Source organism: Aegilops tauschii, chromosome 7, assembly GCF_002575655.3.
Source record: "Aegilops tauschii subsp. strangulata cultivar AL8/78 chromosome 7, Aet v6.0, whole genome shotgun sequence".
Classification (NCBI taxonomy): Eukaryota; Viridiplantae; Streptophyta; class Magnoliopsida; order Poales; family Poaceae; genus Aegilops; species Aegilops tauschii.
The window spans coordinates 626,613,161-626,636,305 of NC_053041.3; the positions used below are offsets into that span (position 1 = coordinate 626,613,161).

The window sequence follows — 23,145 nt, forward strand, 5'->3', positions numbered from 1 at the left end:
AACAGGCAATTCATATTTATTGGGAGAGTCTTCATCATCACTCTCATCAATATTATCAGTTTCAATAATTTCATTCTCTCTAGCCCTAGCAAGTTGTTCATCAAGAAATTCACCAAGTGGCACAGTAGTATCAAGCATAGAAGTAGTTTCATCATAAGTAACATGCATAGCAGAAGTGGCATCATCAATAACATGCGACATATCTGAATTAATAGCAGAAGCAGGTTGAGGTGTCGCAAGCTTACTCAAAACAGAAGGTGAATCAAGTGCAGAGCTAGATGGCAGTTCCTTACCTCCCCTCGTAGTTGAGGGATAAATTTTTGTTTTCTCGTCTTTCAAGTTCCTCATAGTGACAAGCAGATATAAATCCCAAGTGACTCAAAGAATAGAGCTATGCTCCCCGGCAACGGCGCCAGAAATGGTCTCGATAGCCCACAAGTATAGGGGATCGCAACAGTTTTCGAGGGTAGAGTATTCAACCCAAATTTATTGATTCGACACAAGGGGAGCCAAAGAATATTCTCAAGTATTCGCAGTTGAGTTGTCAATTAAACCACACCTGGATAACTTAGTATCTGCAGCAAAGTATTTAGTAGCAAAGTAATATGGAAGTAACGGTAACAGTAGCAAAAGTAATATTTTTGGGTTTTGTAGTGATTGTAACAGTAGCAACGGAAAAGTAAATAAGCGAGAACAATATGTGAAAAGCTCGTAGGCATTGGATCGGTGATGGAGAATTATGCCGGATGCGGTTCATCATGTAACAGTCATAACATAGGGTGACACAGAACTAGCTCCAATTCATCAATGTAATGTAGGCATGTATTCCGAATATAGTCATACGTGCTTATGGAAAAGAACTTGCATGACATCTTTTGTCCTACCCTCCCGTGGCAGCGGGGTCCTAGCGGAAACTAAGGGATATTAAGGCCTCCTTTTAATAGAGTACCGGACCAAAGCATTAACACATAGTGAGTACATGAACTCCTCAAACTATGGTCATCACCGGGAGTGGCCCGATTATTGTCACTTCGGGGTTGCCGGATCATAACACATGGTAGGTGACTTGCAGACTAAGGCATAGCCTAGTGGTAGGAAGGGGATGATGCCTTCCCACCCACCCAGGTTCAACGCACGGTACTTGCAATTTGGGTTTGTTGCAACAATTATACTGTAGGGGATTCCCTTACAATCTTTCTGTCAAAAAAAACACATAGTAGGTGACTATAGACTTGCAAGATAGGATCAAGAACTCACATATATTCATCAAAACATAATAGGTTCAGATCTGAAATCATGGCACTCGGGCCCTAGTGACAAGCATTAAGCATAGCAAAGTCATAGCAACATCAATCTCAGAACATAGTGGATACTAGGGATCAAACCCTAACAAAACTAACTCGATTACATGATAAATCTCATTCAACCCATCACCGTCCAGCAAGCCTACGATGGAATTACTCACGCACGGCGGTGAGCATCATGAAATTGGTGATGGAGGATGGTTGATGATGACGACGGCGACGGATTCCCCTCTCCGGAGCCCCGAACGGACTCCAGATCAGCCCTCCCGAGAGGTTTTAGGGCTTGGCGGCGGCTCCGTATCGTAAAACACAGTGAATCCTTCTCTCTGATTTTTTTGCTCCCCGAACACGAATATATGGACTTGGAGTTGAGGTCGGTGGAGCAACAGAGGGCCCACGAGGCAGGGGGCGCGCCCCCACCCTCGTGGACAGGTGGAGGCCCCCCTGAATTGGATTCTTCTTCTAGTATTTTTAATATTTTCCAAAAATAAGTTCCCTGGAGTTTCAGGTCATTCCGAGTACTTTTGTTTCTGCACATAAATAACACCATGGCAATTCTGCTGAAAACAACATTAGTCCGGGTTAATTCCATTCAAATCATGCAAGTTAGAGTCCAAAACAAGGGCAAAAGTGTTTGGAAAAGTAGATACGACGGAGACGTATCATAGGCTAGAAGATGTAGGGGATGTAGGTTGGTACTGTCTACCCGGGGTTAGAGTTAATGCTTCTGAAAGACTGTGTCTCGGTCATCCATTTCTCAAACACCATAAAGTGTGAGAAATCTAACGAAGGAGATTGAGTCTTGTGGGGAAAAGTGCGCAAACCTCTGCAGAGTGTATAAACTAATCATGGTTAGCCGTGTCCCCGGTTATGGACATCTTGAGTATCTGGTACTTGAATTATTGATTTGATCTCATCACTCTAATTTAATTTGTTGGGCGATAATTACTTTTTAATTGGGATTGAGATGGGGGTACCATTCTCAATGTTTCAACCACCATGATAGTTAAATAAAATATATTCCTTTGTTGTAGGAAAAAATTTGGCTTTTTCGCAAAACAATATAACCATAGAGCCTCCACCAGCCATATATGCATGTAGATGATAGCTTTTATCCGTTCATTGCTCTACTGTGTTATATTGCCAGCATATTCCATGTGCTGACCCGTTTCGGGCTGGAACATATCATATTGCAGACTTTTTAGACGAAGAGTGAGGTGCGCTAGGTCGTTGTCATGCAGTCAGCTATGCCGTTGGAGTTGATGGACTCACTTTATCTTCCAAGCCTTCCGCGGTTATCTTATTTAGATGGCCGTAAGCCATATTTATTGTAATAAGTTCTCTTTTGAGACATTCGATGTAATAAGTGTGTGATTGCACTCTGTTATAAATCCTTCAAGTACTGTGTGTGTCAGCATTACCGATCCAGGGATGACACTGAAGCACAGAGATTTGACCGTTTGAGGTCGGATCGCTACAAGATGGTATCAGAGCACACGCTGATTGTAGGACACGACCACTAAGATGAGCCATAGGTCACTCTTCTCTACTCATTTCTGACTCCTCTCCATTTTATACTGTTTAGGATGGCGGACTTAAGGAACAAGTTTGCACAACCGGATGAAGACACACCCTTTGAACGACACTTGAAGGAAGTCACTAGGTACCTGAACATCGGAATACTAAGCTTCACCAGGACCTACACCGAGACTTTACCAGAAGAAGAGCGATGGATGATTCGAGTTCAAGTTCCAGGAAGGACATTCACGCCAATTAATGAGCCCATAGAGTTTTCTTTTGATGCACCGACCTGGAGTCTAGGAAGGAGCATGGCAGCCCACATCGCCATGGGACGCATTGGCGAAGTTAACCACAAGGATCTTAAGGACACTATCTACCAGATATGTGGGCGCCGAGATGAGCAATGGGAGATGATCAGCACCAGGAGGGACAGGTCCATTGCAGCCTTTATCCAGGAGTTAAACCAGCACATCCGTCGACAGGAGAACCAGATGTGCGCAAGCATGATAGATTTGAAGAAGGCGTTGACCAGGAACATGGAGCTAGAAGAGGAACTCAAGTCTACACGCGACGGATATGAGGAGGAAATCGCAATACAATGTGGAGAAGAATGACGACCTGACAAGGAAGCTAGGAGTATTCATGGGATACCCCGCGCCAGGAGGAGAGGACGACCATCCCGAGGACTACATCGTCATCGACGACACCGACTCTGACCCCGACGATAGTGATGATGATTATGAAGAAGAAGCTGGAGCGGATATCATGGAGTCTTCCACCGATCAAAATTCCTAGTAGACCACCATATGATTAGTAGTATTCCCCCATGTATATAGTAGTAGTCCGAGCACTTTTGTAACGATAGTTCTAGACCGATTGTATGCCCTTGCTTGAATTGATTTGGTGTGATATGATTGTGTTTGTCTCAGGTGCATATGGGTAGTGCTTTCTCATTAGACCTCATTCCATTCTAATCTCTCCCTGCTAAACCCATCAGATGCCTCCGAGACGTGACCCCGGATTTGTCTTCCCACCGGAGCTCACTCAGCTGATCCAACAGCAGAATGCCTTGATGCGGCTACTAGTCCAGAACCAAGGCAACAACAACAACAACAACAACAACAACAACAACAACAACAACAACAACAACAACAACAACAACAACAAAAACGACGACGACAACCCACCGCCACCACCTCCTGTTGACAACTTAGCCCGTTTTCTGAGGTTGCAGCCGCCGGTGTTTTCCAGTAGCACCAAGCCAATAGTTTCTGATGACTGGCTACGCAGGATTGGAAGGGAGTTGACCACCGCAAGTTGCACAGATGCTGAGAAGGTGCGTTTTGCCGCACATCAATTGGATGGACCCGCAGCCTCATGGTGGGAGAATTATACATCCACTTTCCCTATAGCCAATATCACCTGGGATCAGTTCCAGCAAGCATTCCGCACTGCACATGTCTTAACTAGAGCTATGAACATGAAGAAGCGGGAGTTTCGCAACTTACGCCAAGGAAATCGTACTGTGGGGCAGTACGTGGATGAGTTCAGTAAGTTAGCGCGCTATGCCCCGGATGATGTGGCCACCGATGCCATGAAACAGGAGAAGTTTATGGAAGGGCTGAATGATGAGATGAGCATGCAGTTGATGGTAGCAACATTCGCTAACTACCAGGAGTTGGTAGACTGGGCTCTTATGATTGAAGGGAAGCAACAGCAGATTGAGAGCCGCAAAAGGAAGTTGGATTTCTTGGACATGTTATATCAGGAGAAGGTATAGCAGTAGACCCCATCAAGGTTCAGTCAATCACTGAGTGGTTAGCACCCACCTCAGTTGGAGAGATCCGCAGTTTCCTTGGACTTGCAGGATATTATCGGAGATTCATTGAGAATTTTTCTAAGATTGCGAAGCCAATGACGGAGTTGTTGAAGAAGGACACCAAGTTCAAATGGACAGATGAATGTGAGGCAGTTTCCAGGAGTTGAAGAAACGTTTGGTTACAGCCCCAGTGCTGATTTTGTCGGATATACGCAAGGATTTCCAAGTGTATTGCGACGCTTCTCGCTTACGACTTGGAGGTGTGCTTATGCAGGACGGAAGAGTGGTTTCATATGCCTCACGACAGCTTCGACCGCATGAGTTGAATTATGCCACGCATGATTTGGAGTTAGTAGCAGTAGTGCATGCACTCAAGACCTGGAGACATTTTCTTATTGGAAACCGTTGTGATGTGTACACGGATCATAAGAGTTTGAAGTACATTTTCACGCAGAAGGAGCTGAACCTCAGGCAAAGGAGATGGTTGGAGCTCATAAAGGACTACGACATGAAGTTGCATTATCATCCAGGAAAGGCCAATGTCGTAGCAGACGCTTTGAGCCCGAAGAGTTATGCCAATAACCTCGTGAGTGGAGGATTACCAAAGGAATTAGCAGAAGATCTCAGGGAGCTTCGTTTGGAGATAGTTCCTAGAGGTTTTGTTGCAGCATTGGAGATTCAGTCAACATTATTGGGAAGGATTAGAGAAGCTCAGAACGATGACAAGGAAATTGCCGAGATAAAGGAGAGAATGAGCAAAGGAAAAGCCAAAGGTTTTCGTGAGGATGAGCATGACACCTTGTGGTTTGAGGACCGTGTTTATATGCCCAATACACTAGTACAAAACAGGGCTTTCGTCACAGGGCAATATTCACATTAGTCCCGGTTCAGTCACGAACCGGGACTAATGTGAGCATTGGTCCCGGTTCGTGCGGCTAAGGCATTAGTCCCGGTTCACCTGGGCCCTTTAGTCCCGGTTGGTGCCACGAACCGGGACTAAAGGGTGCGATGCCCGACCTTTAGTCCCGGTTGGTGCCACCAACCGGTACTAATGGGCTTTGAGGCATTAGTACCGGTTCATGGCACGAATCGGTACTAAAGGGCCCATCAAACTCTACCCCCCCCCCCCTCGTCGACCGCCTTTTCAGTTTTAGAAAAAACAAAAGAAAATGATGGAAATGTCAAAAAAAATAAAATAAAATAAGTTTCCCATGTGATATGTGGTCTAGTTGTTGGGAAAATTAACAAATATGAATTTCGACTTTATTTGCAAAATCTCTCTGGAATTTCTTAAAATGGGCATAACTTTTGCATACGAACTCGGATGAAAAAGTTTTTATATGAAAAATCATCTACTCGAAAAGTTACATCCGAATTTAACTGGGGAAACCTTGTTAAACATTTTCAAAATCCTCAAAAACCTAACAGAAAAAAAGTTACGGGGCTTTTAAGATCTGGAGAGGCAAAAAAATTCAAAAAAATTCAAATTGTGGTCAAACTGTGGTCAAACAATGGTCAAACTAATTATTCTAGAATATTAGTGTTACTAAATAATTATTTCAGTTTTTTTGAATTTTGGTCAAATCTGGTCAAACTGTGGTCAAACTGTGGTCAAACAGTGGTCAAACAATGGTCAAACTAATTATTCCAGAAATATTAGTGTTACTAAATAATTATTGTTTTTTAAAACAATAGTTTCAAACTCAAACAGTGAAATGTGTCACTTCATGCTCAAGCTAAATTCCTGAGGGTTAATAGAATTGACATCTTACTATTGTCAGGAAAACAACAAGTGCAGACTTGGAAACGAGGGAGAATAGAACCCGGAAGTTAAGCGTGCTCAGGCTGGAGTAGTGAGAGGATGGGTGACCGTCCAGAAAGTTAGATGATTTGGAATGATGAGGGGTGATTAGAGATTAGAGGATGAATTGAGCAGTGATGAGGGATGGTCATTAGAGATTAGAGGTTAAAATAATTCAGAAATTTGGAAATCAAAAAAAAATTTAGAAAAAAATCGCAAAAAAAATTTTCAAATTTTTTTTTTCATAAAATTTCCTTCAGTCCCGGTTGGTAACACCAACCGGGACTAAAGGTGGAGCTCCAGGCTGCGTCCACGTGGACGGCCTTTAATCCCGGTCCGTGTAAGAACCGGGACTAAAGGGGGGAGGCATTAGTAACGACCCTTTAGTCCCGGTTCAAAAACCGGGACTAAAGGCCCTTACCAACCGGGACAAAAGCCCCCTTTTCTACTAGTGACAATGCAGAGGTCAGGAAGTTGATACTTCAAGAGGCTCATGACTCGCCATACTCGATACACCCCGGAAACACCAAGATGTATTTGGATTTGAAGGAGCGTTTCTGGTGGATTAGAATGAAGAAGGACATTGCCGAGTATGTAGCTGTATGTGATGTATGTCAGAGAGTGAAGGCAGAACATCAGAAGCCAGCAGGATTACTGCAGCCTATGCCGATACCCGAATGGAAGTGGGATAAGCTTGGCATGGATTTTATCATCGGATTACCCAGGACCCGATCGGGATATGATTCTATTTGGGTAGTAGTGGATCGTTTGACCAAAGTAGCTCACTTTATCCCAGTGAAGACCACCTATACAAGTGCAAAGTTGGCCAAGATATATACACTACTAGGAAAAGGGCTATAGATAATATGGACATTAATGGCGCATCACACATGTGGTGCGCCACTACTATATACTAATGGCGCACCATGTGTTGGTGCGCCATTAGTGTCCAAATACTAATGGCGCACCACATCCATGGTGCGCCACTAGTAACAATTTTTTTTTCAAAACTAGTAATGGCGCACCAGTGGATAGTGCGCCATTACTAGTTAAACTAGTAATGGCGCACCACATCCACGGTGCGCCACTAGTAATTTTTTTCAATTTTTTTTTCAAAACTAGTAATGGCGCACCGTGTGTGTGGTGCGCCATTACTAGTTGAACTAGTAATGGCGCACCACTCCCATGGTGCGCCATTACTAACTTGGCCCAAAAATTCCACCGGATGCACCCCCTGGACCGCCTTTTCAGTTTTTAAAAAAATAAAAGAAATTGATGGAAATGTCAAAAAATAAAAGAAAATAAGTTTCCCATGTGATATGTGGTCTACTTGTTGGGAAATTTACAAATATGAATTTCGACTTTATTTGCGAAATCTCTCTGGAATTTGTAAAATGGGCATAACTTTTGCATACGAACTCGGATTAAAAAGTTTTTTTATATGAAAAATCATGTACTCGAAAAGTTACATCCGAATTTAACAGGGGAGCCCCGTTAAACATTTTCAAAATCCTCAAAAACCTAACAGAAAAAAAGTTACGGGGATTTTAAGATCTAGAGGGCAAAAAATGAAAAAAAATGCAAACTTACTAGTGGCGCACCATTTGCTAGGTGCGCCACTAGTAACAGAAAAAAATTGGTTTCGAACTTTTTTTTTTGAATTTTTTTTCAAAAAATGATACGTAATATGACCGGGAAGTTTGAAATATTTTCCAAAATTTCATCATACTCATGAACATGAACAAAGTTGTAGACATCAACAAGGTTTAATAGGATTGATATGATAGATATATCAACAAGTGCCTGTTAAGTGAGGTGGTGCTGGGGTTGGATAGATTAAGCATATTGACCCGAGAATAAGCCATAGTGACCCGAGATTAAGAAAAAAATGAAAAAAAAATTGAAAAAAAATTCTGAAAAAATTTGATTTTTTTTAGTAATGGCGCACTTCTATGTGGTGCGCCATTACTAAGTCAGATAGTAATGGCGCACTGTGTGATATACTAATGGCGGACTCCCTAGTGCGCCATTAGTATCTGGTATACTAATGGCGCACCAGGGGTGCGCCATTAGTATTAAATTCTAATGGCGTGATGCAAGTGGCGCACCTGCAGTGCGCCATTTGTAGCGAAAACAGGTGCGCCACTAGCAGGCCTTTTCCTAGTAGTGATATGACCAGGATCGTATGTCTGCACGGAGTTCCGAGGACCGTCGTATCAGATAGAGGGACACAGTTCAGTTCAAAGTTTTGGCACCAGCTGCACCGGACTTTGGGTACCAGGCTAGAGTTCAGTACAGCCTTTCATCTGTAGACAGATGGACAGACCGAGAGAGTCAATCAGATTCTGGAGGAGATGTTGAGAGCTTGTGCGCTAGATTATGGCTCTAGTTGGGATGACAATTTTCCCTACGCGGATTTCTCATACAACAATAGCTACCAGGCCAGTTTGAAGATGGCACCTTTCGAAGCTCTGTATGGAAGGAGGTGCAGAACGCTGTTGATGTGGGATGAAGTTGGAGACCATCAGTTGTTTGGACCGGATTTGATTAAAGAGTCAGAAGCGAAGGTTAAGCTGATTCGAGATAGGCTGAAGGTAGCTCAGTCCAGGCAGAAGAGCTATGCAGACTCAAAACGCAAGGAGGTAGTCTATGAAATCGGAGACAGAGCGTATCTCCGTGTATCACCACTGGGAGGAGTTAAACGCCTTGGTGTTAAGTGAAAGTTAGCCCCGAGATTTGTAGGACCATACCGAGTTTTGGAGCGTATGGGAGAGGTGGTCTACAAGTTGGAGTTACCCGAAGGACTGTCAGGAGTTCATGATGTGTTTCACGTTTCCCAATTGAAGAAGTACCATGCCGAAATGGCCGATATTCCTCTGAGAGATACAGTGCCCCTGGAAGCAATTCAACTGGATAGTGATTTGACCTACAAGGAGAAACCAGTCAAGATTCTCGAATGTGCCAGCCGAGTTACACGCAGCAAGGTTATCAAATTTTGCAAAGTTCAGTGGAGCCACCATACCGAGGATGAAGCCACCTAGGAACGAGAGGAAGATCTACGCAAAGACCACCCACACCTATTTTCTTGCCAACCCAAATCTCGAGGACGAGATTCATCTTAAGGGGGGTAGGTTTTTAACATTCCAAATTTTCAATTTGGAATGTTATACATAGGTCATCAATGCATATCATATTTTATTGTCTTTTGTTTTGCGATCCTAGAAATCCTAAGCAACTCAAGGACCCACGGAGAGCGTTGGGGATTTCACGATTTTCATATTTGAATTCTCTTAAATATTGAAACGGGGATCATTTTGATTTTTATTATTTTTCTCTCCAAAAATAAAATATATGAGAGAAGATAATATGACTTCTCCAAAATAAAGGAAATATTGGAGGAAAAAAATATGCATATTTCAAAAATTGCATTTTAGGCCAAGAAAATGTTCACTTTGTTCTAAATATTTTATTTAGACGGTGAAAATTGTTTTTGGCGTTTTTAGATTTTTATTTATTTAGGATTTTTCTCGGCAGAATCTATTTAAAAAAAGGGTTTCGGACCGAACTGGGCCGAAGGCCCAGCCGGCCCAGCGCAGCGCCGCCCCCGACCCCGAGCCGTTGTCCGCCTCCCGCATGCCGCCGCGCCGTGGTCGAGTCGGCCTCTCGCCGCCGCCGCCTTGCCCCCTCCCCCAAGCCGCCCTCTTCCCCCTCTTAAATAGCCACCGCCGCTGCCCCACTTCGCCACCAGCCCGCCCCGCCCCGCAGCCGCAGCAGCAGCGCCGCCGCCGCCGCCCGCTGCAGCCTCGCGCCGCTCCACCGCCGCCCCACGCCACGCCCCGCAGCCACCCGCCGCGGCGGATCTCACCGGAGAAGCCGCCGCCGCCGCCGGAATCCCGCCGCCGCCACTCTAAGTACTATTGCAAACCAATTCATATTTTGTTTTTGCATTATGTCTACTGTAATATAACTTTTTCATGGCTTAATCCACTGATATAAATTGATAGTTTCATCAAAACAAGCAAACTATGCATCAAAAACAGAATCTGTATAAAACAGAACAGTCTGTAATAATCTGAACATTGACCATACTTATGATGCATGAAAAATTCTGCAAAAATTAGGAAAAATAAGAAATTTGCATAGCAAGACAGTACAAAAAGAATCAGAACCATTTGACGTTCCAGTAAAAAATGAAAAATCGCGGACTACAGCCAAAGTTTCTGTCCTGCACCGTACAAACCAACAAGCATTGTAAACATCCTAAAGGCAAACCTTGGAGCATTATTTTTATAATACAACGGAATTGTAAAAGGGGATAATTATTTTTGTTGAAAAGTTTCTGTAATCAAGATTCACAAAGTTTCCGTGAGCATGAACAAAGTTCAAGGCTAGCTCCCACTTCAACAATGCTTGTCTCTCTCACTTTCACTTTCCTTTTTGAAAAAGTTTTGGGTTCCCCTCTTTATTTTTGTTGTTTTTAAACTATATGAAAGCACTCAACAGAAATAAATGACTCTCTAAAACTTCCGGGTTGTCTCCCTGGCAGCGCTTTCTTTAAAGCCATTAAGCTAGGCATAAGGTGCTCAAGTAATGAATCCACCCGGATCCCAGGGTATATCAAAGCCAATTTTAATTAACAATGATTTGTAATTTAGTAGTGAGCACAAAGCAACATATATCATGTAATGACGAAGAGTAACTCTCTTCCTATGCATCGGCATGTCATAAAAGAACAATTCATGCACACAAAGTAATGGCCAATGCATAGTATAAACAGTTTCTTGCAATTTTATCATGTTGGAAACATAGAGAGGTGGAGATATAGTTCCTCTCTCATAATAATTGCAAGTAGGAGCAGCAAGCACATGCATATTATATTCATCAAAATCATCATGTGCAACGGTAAAAGGCAACCCATCAATATAATCTTTAATAAGGGCAAACTTCTCCGATATAGTGTGGTCGGGAGAATTCAAAAAGATAATAGGACTATCATGCATGGGTGCAATAGCAACAATTTCATGTTTAACATAAGGAACAATAGAAAGTTCATCTCCATAAGCATAATTCATATTGGCATCTTGGCCACAAGCATGGCAAGCATCATCAAAAAGGGATATTTCAAGAGAATCAACGGGATCATAACAGTCATCATAGCAATCATCCTTCGGTAAGCACGAAGGGAAATTAAACAATGTATGAGTTGAAGAGTTACTCTCATTAGAAGGTGGGCACAGGTGATCAATCCACTCTTCCTCCTTTTGTTCTTCGCTCTCCTCCTCATCTTTTTCATCCAATGAGCTCGCAGTTTCATCAACTTCTTCTTCCATAGATTCCTGCAAAATATTAGTCTCTTCTTGGACAGCGGGGACTTTCTCAAAAAGTGCATTAATATCGGAATTGTATTCATAATTCTCATAGAAATATTTGAGGATAGCTAAATTTTCAGGTCTATAAACAGCATCATCAAAATCTTCAAACTCTTTAAACATAGATTCAATTTCGTAAGCACCCATAAACGCAACAAATTCTTCTATTTGTTCCACATCATAGTAATCATATATACCATTAGCATAACAAGCTAAGGTTTTATTATCATTAAATTTGCATGAAAAGGGAAGGTGTGGAGCCTTCATCCTAGAGCAACAAGTATAATCATAACTCAAGCATACTTGCCGAGCATACCACTTCAATATATAAATTTGATCCCATAATAGTTTCCCTTTTTGTGTCAAGCGATAATCCCTAAAGTATTCACGTTGATCCAACGTTACTCCCATTACCAAATTGAATGGGGTTTTCTCTGGATTATCAAAGTAGTACATAATATCTGTCACATAACGAGCATCGAGGGTTTTAGGAGGTTCCTCATCTCCATGAGTAGCAAGTACACCTAATTTTTTTTGGTATTTGGTGCTCCATATCCATAACTAAAGATAGAGAACAACTAAGAACAGCAAATAAAAATTACTTAGTGATAAAGCAAACAATCACACATGAGAATATTCACCCCACGCTATTGCTCCCCGGCAACGGCGCCAGAAAAAGGTCTTGATAACCCACAAGTATAGGGGATCAATTGTAGCCTCTTTCGATAAGTAGAGTGACGAACACAACGAGGAGCTAAAGGTAGACCAAATATTCCCTCAAGTTCTATCGACCACCGACACAACTCTACGCACGCTTGACGTTCTCTTTACCTAGAACAAGTATAAAACTAGAAGTACTTTGTAGGTGTTTTTGGAAAGGTTTGCAAGAATATAAAGAGCACGTAAATAAAAAGTAGGGGCTGTTTAGATAAAGAAGCAATAAAGTAAATATAGCGAGTGTGGAAAAGTGGTGGTAGGAGTTGCGAAATTGTCCCTAAGCAATTGACTACTTTACTAGACCGATAACAAGTTTTATGTGGGAGAGGCCACTGCTAGCATGTCATCCCTGACTTGGAATTCTATGCACTTATGATTGGAACTATTAGCAAGCATCCGCAACTACTAACATTCATTAAGGTAAAACCCAACCATAGCATTAAGATATATTGGTCCCCCTTCAATCCCGTATGCATCAATTTCTATGCTAGGTTGAAGCTTCTGTCACTCTTTCCCTCCAATACATAGTCCTATCAACATACAACTAACCCTATGGTGTGATCCACGCGTGCGCTCATATGATGGGCACCAAAGGACATCAACATAACCAAAAGCAAATTAAACCAATCATAGCAATTCATCAACCACCGATAGGACAAAGAAAATCTACTCAGACATCATAGGATGGCAACACATCATTGGATAATAATATGAAGCATAAAGCACCATGTTCAAGTAGAGGTCACAGCGGGTTGCGGGAGAGTGGACCGCTGTAGATAGAGGGGGGAAGGTGATGGAGATGTTGGTGAAGATGGCGGAGGTGTTGGTGAAGATCGCGGTGATGATGATGGTGGCCACGGCAGCGTTCCGGCGCCACCGGAGGAGAGGGGGAGAGCCCCCCCCCCCTTCTTCCTCTTCTTCCTTGACCTCCTCCCTAGATGGGAGAAGGGTTTCCCCTCTGGTCCTTGGCCTCCATGGCATGGGAGAGGCGAGAGCCCCTCCGAGATTGGATCTGTCTCTCTGTCTCTCTCTGTTTCTGCGTTCTCTTCTGCTACCCTTTCACAGTTTCGTATATATATGGAGATCCGTAACTCCGATTGGACTGAAACCTTCGCCGTGATTTTTTACCAAAAAATAGCTTTCTTGCAGCCGAAGAAGGGCATCAACCGCCTTACGGGTGGCCCACGAGGGTCAGGGGCGTGCCCCCCTGCCTCGTGGCCACCTCGGGCACCGTCTCGCGTTGATTCTTCTTCCGGAATTCTCCAAATATTCCAAAAATATTCTCCGTCCGTTTTTATCCCGTTTGGATTCCGTTTGATATGGATATTCTGCGAAACATAAAACATGCAATAGACATGAACTGGCACTGGGCACTGGATCAATATGTTAGTCCCAAAAATAGTATAAAAAGTTGCCAAAAAGTATATGAAAGTTGCATAATATTGGCATGGAACAATCAAAAATTATAGATACGACGGAGACGTATCATCGGGATCGCGCGATGGTTAACTCCTACCAACCCTTCCCCTAGGGGCATGCGTGTAGTACTTTGTTTTGATGACTTGTAGATTTTTGCAATAAGTATGTGATTTCTTTATGACTAATATTGAGTCCATGGATTATACGCACTCTCACCCTTCCATCATTGCTAGCCTCTTCAGTACCGTGCATTGCCCCTTCTCACCTCGAGAAGTTGGTGCAAACTTCGCCGGTGCATCCAAACCCCGTGATACGATACGCTCTATCACACATAAACCTCCTTATATCTTCCTCAAAACAGCCACCATACCTACCTATTATGGCATTTCCATAGCCATTCCGAGATATATTGCCATGCAACTTTTCACCGTTTCATTTATTATGACACGCTTCATCATTGTCATATTGCCTTGCATGATCATGTAGTTGACATCGTATTTGTGGCAAAGCCACCATTCATAATTTTTCATACATGTCACTCTTGATTCATTGCCTATCCCGGTACACCGCCAGAGGCATTCATATAGAGTCATACTTTGTTCTAGTATCGAGTTGTAATTTTTGAGTTGTAAATAAATAGAAGTGTGATGATCATCATTATTAGAGCATTGTCCCAAGAAAAAAAAGAGAAAGGCCAAATTAAAAAAGGGGCCAAATAAAAAAAAGAGAAAGAAAAAGAAAAGAAAAAAAAGGGACAATGCTACTATCCTTTTTCCACACTTGTGCTTCAAAGTAGCACCATGATCTTTATGATAGAGAGTCTCTTATTATTGTCACTTTCATATACTAGTGGGAATTTTTCATTATAGAACTTGGCTTGTATATTCCAACGATGAGCTTCCTCAAATGCCCTAGGTCTTCGTGAGCAAGCAAGTTGTATGCACACCCACTTAGTTTCTTTTGTTGAGCTTTCATACATTTATAGCTCTAGTGCATCCGTTGCATGGCAATCCCTACTCCTCGCATTGACATCAATTGATGGGCATCTCCATAGCCCGTTGATTAGCCGCGTCAATGTGAGACTTTCTCCTTTTTTGTCTTCTCCACACAACCCCCATCATTATATTCTATTCCACCCATAGTGCTATGTCCATGGCTCACGCTCATGTATTGCGTGAAAGTTGAAAAAGTTTGAAAAATACTAAAGTATGAAACAATTGCTTGGCTGAAACCGGGGTTGCGCATGATTTGGATATTTTGTGTGATGAAGATGGAAGCATAGCCAAACTATATGATTTTGCAGGGATGAACTTTCTTTGGCCATGTTATTTTGAGAAGACATAATTGCTTGGTTAGTATGCTTGAAGTATTATTATTTTTATGTCAATATTAAACTTTTGTCTTGAATCTTATGGATCTGAATATTCATGCCACAATAAAGAAGATCACATTGATAAATATGTTAGGTAGCATTCCGCATCAAAAATTCTGTTTTTATCATTTACCTACTCGAGGACGAGCAGGAATTAAGCTTGGGGATGCTTGATACGTCTCCAACGTACCTATAATTTTTATTGTTCCATGCTATTATATTATCCATCTAGGATATTTTATATGCATTTATATGCTATTTTATATGATTTTTGGGACTAACCTATTAACCTAGAGCCCAGCGCCAGTTTCTGTTTTTTCCTTGTTTTTGAGTATCGCGGAAAAGGAAAACCAAACGGAGTCCAATTGACCTGAAATTTCACGGAGATTATTTTTGAACCAGAAGAAGCCCACGGAGTATCGGAGATGGACCAGAAGAGTCCCGAGGCACCCACGAGGGCGGGGGCCGCGCCCTACCCCCTGGGCGCGCCCCCCTACCTCGTGGCCGCCTCGGAGACCCCCCTGACTTGTTCCCGACGCCAACACCTCTTATATATACCCAAACTTCCAGAACATAACCTAGATCGGGAGTTCCGCCGTCGCAAGGCTCTGTAACCACCAAAAACCAATCGGGACCCTGTTCCGGCACCCTGCCGGAGGGGGAGATCCCTCACCGGTGGCCATCTTCATCATCCCGGCGCTGTCCATGACGAGGAGGGAGTAGTTCACCCTCGGGGCTGAGGGTATGTACCAGTAGCTATGTGTTTGATCTCTCTCTCTCGTGTTCTTGATGTGGCACAATCTTGATGTATCGCTAGCGTTGCTATTATAGTTGGATCTTATGATGTTTCTCCCCCTCTACTCTCTTGTAATGGATTGAGTTTTCCCTTTGAAATTATCTTATCGGATTGAGTCTTTAAGGATTTGAGAACACTTGATGTATGTCTTGCCGTGTTTATCTGTGGTGACAATGGGATATCACGTGCCACTTGATGTATGTTTTGGTGATCAACTTGCGGGTTCCGCCCATGAACCTATGCATAGGGGTTGACACACGTTTTCGTCTTGACTCTCCGGTAGAAACTTTGGGGCACTCTTTGAAGTACTTTGTGTTGGTTGAATAGATGAATCTGAGATTGTGTGATGCATATCGTATAATCATGCCCACGGATACTTGAGGTGACAATGGAGTATCTAGGTGACATTAGGGTTTTGGTTGATTTGTGTCTTAAGGTGTTATTCTAGTATGAACTCTATGATAGATTGAACGGAAAGAATAGCTTCGTGTTATTTTACTACGGACTCTTGAATAGATCGAGCAGGAAGGATAACTTTGAGGTGGTTTCGTACCCTACCATAATCTCTTCGTTTGTTCTCCGCTATTAGTGGCTTTGGAGTGACTCTTTGTTACATGTTGAGGGATTGTTATATGATCTATCTATGTTATTATTGTTGAGAGAACTTGCATTAGTGAAAGTATGAACTCTAGGCCTTGTTTCCTAGCATTGCAATACCGTTTACGCTCACTTTTATCATTAGTTACCTTCCTGTTTTTATATTTTCAGATTACAAAAACCTATATCAACCATCCATATTGCACTTGTATCACCATCTCTTCGCCGAACTAGTGCATCTATATAATTTGCCATTGTATTGGGTGTGTTGGGGACACAAGAGGCTCTTTGTTATTTGGTTACAGGGTTGTTTGAGAGATGCCATCTTCATCCTACACTTCCCACGGATTGATAAACCTTAGGTCATCCACTTAAGAAAAATTTGCTACTGTCCTACAAACCTCTGTACTTGGAGGCCCAACAATGTGTACAAGGAGAAGGTTGCGTAGTAGACATCAGTCTCATATCAATATATCAATATATCAGTCTCATATCACCCGGCCCCACATGGCATCCAGCCCGGGAAAACGACGAGCGCTGCGGGTGGGATAGGACCGGAGCAGGCAGGAGGTTTCGTTTCCGTTGCGTGCATGCATGCAGTTGGATGGGGCCTCGTGCGGCCAGCTGTTGCTGCCGCCCACATCACCGGCCGCCCCCCGGCTACAAATACACTCGTCCCTTCTCCTTTCCCCGACAACCATCACCACCGCTCACCGCCACCCACAAGAATCAATCGTCTTCCCGTTGTAGACTCGTACTAGATGGAGGGGTGCGACAGGATCAGGGGGCCGTGGAGCCCGGAGGAGGACGGCACGCTGCGGCGGCTGGTCGAGCGCCACGGCGCGCGCAACTGGACGGCCATCGGCCGCGGGGTGCCCGGCAGGTCCGGCAAGTCGTGCCGCCTGCGGTGGTGCAACCAGCTCTCGCCCGGGGTGGAGCGCAGGCCCTTCACGGCCGAGGAGGACGCCGTCATCGCCCGCGCCCACGCCCGGCTCGGAAACCGCTGGGCCGCCATCGCGCGCCTCCTCCGCGGCCGCACCGACAACGCCGTCAAGAACCACTGGAACTGCTCCCTCAAGCGCAGGCTCGGCGACCTGGGCGCTGACGGAGTCGCCGAGGGTGAGCTGGAGGAGCGGCCGTGCAAGCGCGCCAGCGTCACGCCCGAGAGCACCTCCGGATCGGGGTCTGGCTCCTGGTCGGACCGCAGCGACCTCAGCCATGGCGGCGCGTTCGGGCTCGGCCAGGTTTACCGGCCGGTGGCGCGGGCCGGCGGGTTCGAGCCGGCGGACTGCGCCATGAGCCAGCGACACGAGGAGGAGGAGCAGCAGCAGGAGGACCCATTCACGTCGCTCTCGCTCTCCCTCCCCGGCACGGATGCCCACGGGTTCCACCACGATGGCTCCCACAGCCATTTCCACCAGCCGTCTCTTTCCTCGTCACCGCCGCCCGCTCCGGCGTCGAGCACCGCGCCGCCGACGTCATCATACCCGTTCAGCCCCGAGTTCGCGGCGCTGATGCAGGAGATGATCCGTGACGAGGTGCGCAGGTACATATCCGGCGTCAACTGCGGCGCCAACCTGCCGTCCATGCCGCAGCTGGTGGATGGCGTGATGCGCGCCGCGGCGGAGCGCGCCGGCGGGGTCTCGAGGACTCGGTGACCGATGATCAATCAATTCGATCCGGTCGAGTAGACCGGCAGCAATGCCTGGCTGGCTCGACTCGACCAATCACTCTAGGACAGCCGAGTCTATAGCAATGGGAGAAAGAAGAACTAGGGAAAGCTGACGATCTGCTTCTTTCTGTACATACAAACAAATGAAATGGAAAGAAACTAGCATATGTGTCCAACTTTGGGCTCACTCATGTCAAATTTGTTTTCCTCCGAAAGCAAAAATCTATCTCTATATATGGATCTGAAGCGAAAAATCCCTCGTCCTGCATCTGACGCATGGACGTGAGGAACAACATCAAGCGTCGGAAACGGCGTGGCAAAAGTTATGCTCCAGGATGGAGAAGCTGAACAATTAGACAAAAAGGTGGACAAAACAAATTTACAGCAAAAGGCATTCATGTATGAAAACAATTCATAATTCATGAATTTAAATTGAAAAAACGGGCACAAATTCGGAAAATGTTCTGGACGTGAATTTAAAAAAATGTTCATTAATTTTTGAATATTTGTGAGTCTGAGAAATATTTAAGAATTCCCAAATGTTTGTGAACTATAAAAACATGAATTCAAGAAGCATTCGTGAAATTCAAAGATTGTTTGCAAAAAGTTCATTGGCCGTTTAAAAAATGTTCATGCAATGTAAAAAAAAGTTCATCGGTCATTGTGACACCCAAGTTTTTATTTGGATTTTTTCAAAAGATTTTATTTGACTTGAGGGGAGTGATTTAAATTTTTCTTCAAGAGAACTCTCCCTCTCATATATTTTTCTTTATGGCAAAAGTCTTGTTTGGATTCACCCAAGATCTGCCTTTGGTCTTGGAAGTTCTTGCTTTTATTTTGGACTCAAGACAAAATGTTTTTCATTTGGGAAAATAACTTTTGAAAATCTTTTTGGAAATGCACTATGGCTTTTGGAAAACTCCTTTGCCACTTTCAACTTTTCTCTCTTACCTTGGCATTAGTGCAAATCCTCTCTCCTAACCACTTCCTCACCTTTGGATCATGATTTGCATCAAATCCAGCAAGTTGAACCTCCCCATGTGATTATTTCCATTTAAATTCTATTCAAATAATTTTCTGCCTCCTTTTCTAGCACTTGGAGTTTTACAAAGGAACTCCACTTTCTGTCTTGATTTTTGCCACCAAACTTTTTTCCCCTCCTAGTCCTTTGAACCCTCAACCTAGAACCATGAAGATCCACTGGTCTTCAGTTCAAAATTTTCAAACTACACCTGCTGCAAGTTTGGACCAGATTTGACAAATTTGGTGAAATTCATTCAAAACCTTCTCCAAAAATTCCAAGTAAAATCAGGCAGCCCCTGGGTGCTTTGAGTGGTCATCTCACCAAGTTACAGCTCCAGAAAAATTTATCTCATAGCCAAAACCTTCTGTCGAACACCTGCAGTGCACTATCTTTGTCAAGTTCAGAAAGTTCAGAGAACACTGCAGTGGTTGCTGTCGTTTTCTTCAGAGAAGGACGTCGATCTCGCCAGTGCCACCGCGTCGCCTTGCTCCTCATCCCCGCCCTCTTGTTCCTGCACCGCACGAACGCCTGGCGCCTTGCGGGCGTCGGCGACGAGCAGCAGAAGGTGCGCCGCCCCGTGACCGACGCCGGCGACGGCTTTGCGGGCGCCAGCGGGAGACACGGCGCCGACGACGCCACCCAGCGCCGCCCAAACCACCGGAGCTCGCCGCGTGGCCTTCCACTCCCCCGAATGCGCTACCGCTCTCGTCGTGAACCGCAGGGCGCGGAGCGCGCTCTCTGCCGCCGTTGAGCCCGTGCGGTCACCTCACCGTGGACCGACGCCATTACGCCAAGACCATCTCCGTTTAGCTGTGAAACGACTCCAGTAACCTCCACTGATGCTGCCTGGCCGCTCAAACCACCTGCCAATCCACTGCTCCGCCGTAATCGCTCGCCGAAGATTCTCCGTTCACGGCCACCCCGTCGATCTGCCTATAAATAGAGGCCCTGAGCTTCAACTCGAGCACCCACCATCCCTGCACTCCCCCTAGAGCAAGCCTAGCCACTGGTAGAGCCCCGAGGAGATCTCCTTCCTCGACTCCGGCCGCCGCGACCCGCCACGGGATCCAGCCCGATTCGCCCCCGTGTGCGCTCCTCCGCCTCCATTCTCTTGCCAGTAGCTTCACCTTGCATCACTCGTTCTGACCCGCGCCTCAATTCGTAGTTTGCAGCCCTCCACCGGAGTTCCCCATCCTCACCCGAGCCGCCGTCCGCCGTCGACGTGGTGCTCCCCGTTGGACGAGTCCACCACCCACCGATGCGGAAGAAGACGCTGAAGCTCTTGGTACCCTCCGTTTCTCCTAACTCGCCGTGGTTCGACGCCGGCGTCCACCGCAGTCTTCGGGCGCCGGCGAGCTTTTCAAACCTGACATGTGGACCCCGCGTGTCAGCCTCTGTTCTTTTATTCGCGAACCGTTTTCTGTTGGCGCCTTCGGGCAAAATACGTTTTCTCCTTTGCGCTTGCGCATTCCCAACCGAAGCGTTTTCTGTTTTCTCAGTTAAAACCCTGGAACTTTTCTGTTTCATTACAGATAAGTCCCTGGACAGAAACCTTTATAACTTTTTAATAAAAAGGGATTTTTGAGTGATTCTTTTTCTGACAATTTTCAAATTTTGTCTAGTTTTTTATGGGATTTATTTGGAAAATATTTGGAAAAGTTTCTGTGCATGTGTTGGTTTTCACGATAGTACCCGTTTCGTGATTGCCGTAGGTTCCGGGAGAGGTGAAGGAGCCGCGAACTTCACCGAGCTAGACTCCGACTTCTCCGAACCAGGCAAGCATGTTTTAAACATTTGATATGACAGGTGTTTTACATGTTCACGTGAGAGTTTGTGCGTGGCATATGAGTGTCGGTAAATACCTCGTTGCTTGTAAGGCAACGACCCGGTTGTTCCAAAGTCGCGATGATCTCTGATGAGAGATGGCCTAATCATGTGGTGACATGAAGGGCAGCAAGGTGGTACTGTTGTAGCATACCAGCCTTGCGTCATCCGACTTTCCCCGACGTTAACGTGGTTGGAGCTACGTTATCGTTCTTTTCCCGCATGTTCCAAAGTTGCGATGATCTCTGATGAGAGATGGCCTAACCATGTGGTGACATGAAGGGCAGCAAGGTGGTACTGTTGTAGCATACCAGCCTTGCGTCATCCGACTTTTCCGACGTTAACATGGTTGGAGCCGTGTTACCGTTCTTTCCCCCTTCCGTGCTACCACATGTCTCATTGCCAGGATGCGGTTTAGTAAGTTGGTAACCTCTTCCCGTGTACACACCAAACAGAGAGGCCGGGATGATGGTACCTTGGCCCAGGATTAAAGCCAGTCATCCGGTCAGGGGGCATGGGTGTTTCCGGTTGGGACCGAGAGGGGGGCACCCCCTTAAAGCGCGCGTACAGAAATTTGATCCCATGCTACGCGAGGTTGTAGCCTCCCCGTCTCAAGGTTTTTCTTGAATATTGCCGAGGGTGATCCCTGGCTTCGGATGGTTGAATTGGGTGTGTACTGGTTAGACGTGTTTCTTCCAAAACACCGTAGACGGAACTAGTCCCCGTGACTACTGAAATCCGTTGGCTGTGGTTAAGTACAAACTCTGCAGAGTCAATTCTTTCCAAATCATCGCATCCATGATCAAGTAGTGTAAACATTATATCCATATCTATCCGTGTGAAACTTGTCCTCGGTGAACAAGCTCAAGTGGTAAATTCAGATTTATTGTTATTCCTGTGGATGGACTAACTTTATATTTGTCTCATGCTTGTGATAAATTATGTTCCCGAACTATTGTATTATTGAGCTACAATATAAGCCCTTTATGAGACGTCGCGCAGACGTCCCACTGTGGCGTGTACTCGTTTCTCACTTTAAATATAAGCCCTTTATGTGACGTCGCGCAGACGTCCGACTGTGGCATGCACTGTCTTTATTTTCTGTTATAAGCCCTTTATGTGGTGTCGCCCCGACGCCCGACTGTGGCATTATCATTCCGCATTTTTCCGCTCGAGGAGTCTTTCAGACACTCGTTTGGCACCAGTATTATTATTCCGCATTTTTCCGCTCGAGGAGTCTTTCAGACACTCGTTTGGCACCAGTATTATTATTCCGCATTTTCCGCTCGAGGAGTCTTTCAGACACTCGTTTGGCACCAGTATTATTATTCCGCATTTTCCGCTCGAGGAGTCTTTCAGACACTCGTTTGGCACCAGTATTACTATTCTGCAGTTTTCGCTCGAGGCGTCATTCAGACCCTCGCTTGGCACCCAGTATTTATTATCTCTATGTCTGATCGCACTGGTTAACTTGTTCATATGTTTCATGTTTGCATTCGTTATACCTTATGTCCGAACTGTCTTGCGAGTACTTTCATAGTACTCACCTTGCTTGTTGATTTGGCCAGATGTTGACGAAGGCGATCTCTTGAATGAAGAGTTTGATAGCGCGTCCGATGCCTAGAGGAGTCCCAGTCAGTCCTGCGCGATCCCGGATTTTGGTCACTTGTTTTGTATACGCTTCCGCCACCCGCTATAAGTCTTCTCGAGCCTCACTCCGACGCTCGAAGAGTTGTAGTCTTCTGGAATCATATCACTCGCTTCGCGATGATATTTCCACCACCGTTATTATCGTGAGTTAGTAGTTTGCCACCCTATCCGCCGTCTTGTTTTAACGGCGCGCATGTAATAAATTGTTGGGCAGTCTCTGCTCAACCTTGTATTATATTTAGTACTCCTGGTATTTTTCT

At 45.0% G+C, this 23,145-nt stretch overlaps 1 protein-coding gene across 1 annotated transcript; it reads left to right on the plus strand.

Moving 5' to 3' along the window:
- The first annotated feature begins 17,405 nt into the window (after positions 1-17,405).
- LOC109747615 (transcription factor MYB44-like) lies at positions 17,406-18,585 on the plus strand. Its single transcript, XM_020306645.4, has one exon. It carries the CDS (start codon positions 17,477-17,479, stop codon positions 18,371-18,373), a length of 897 nt encoding a protein of 298 aa, XP_020162234.1. The 5' UTR covers positions 17,406-17,476; the 3' UTR covers positions 18,374-18,585.
- Positions 18,586-23,145: the final 4,560 nt, after the last annotated feature.

Bases quoted from the DNA above. Each gene is read 5' to 3' on its own strand.
- LOC109747615 (XM_020306645.4), top strand. From the start codon at position 17,477: ATGGAGGGGTGCGACAGGATCAGGGGGCCGTGGAGCCCGGAGGAGGAC.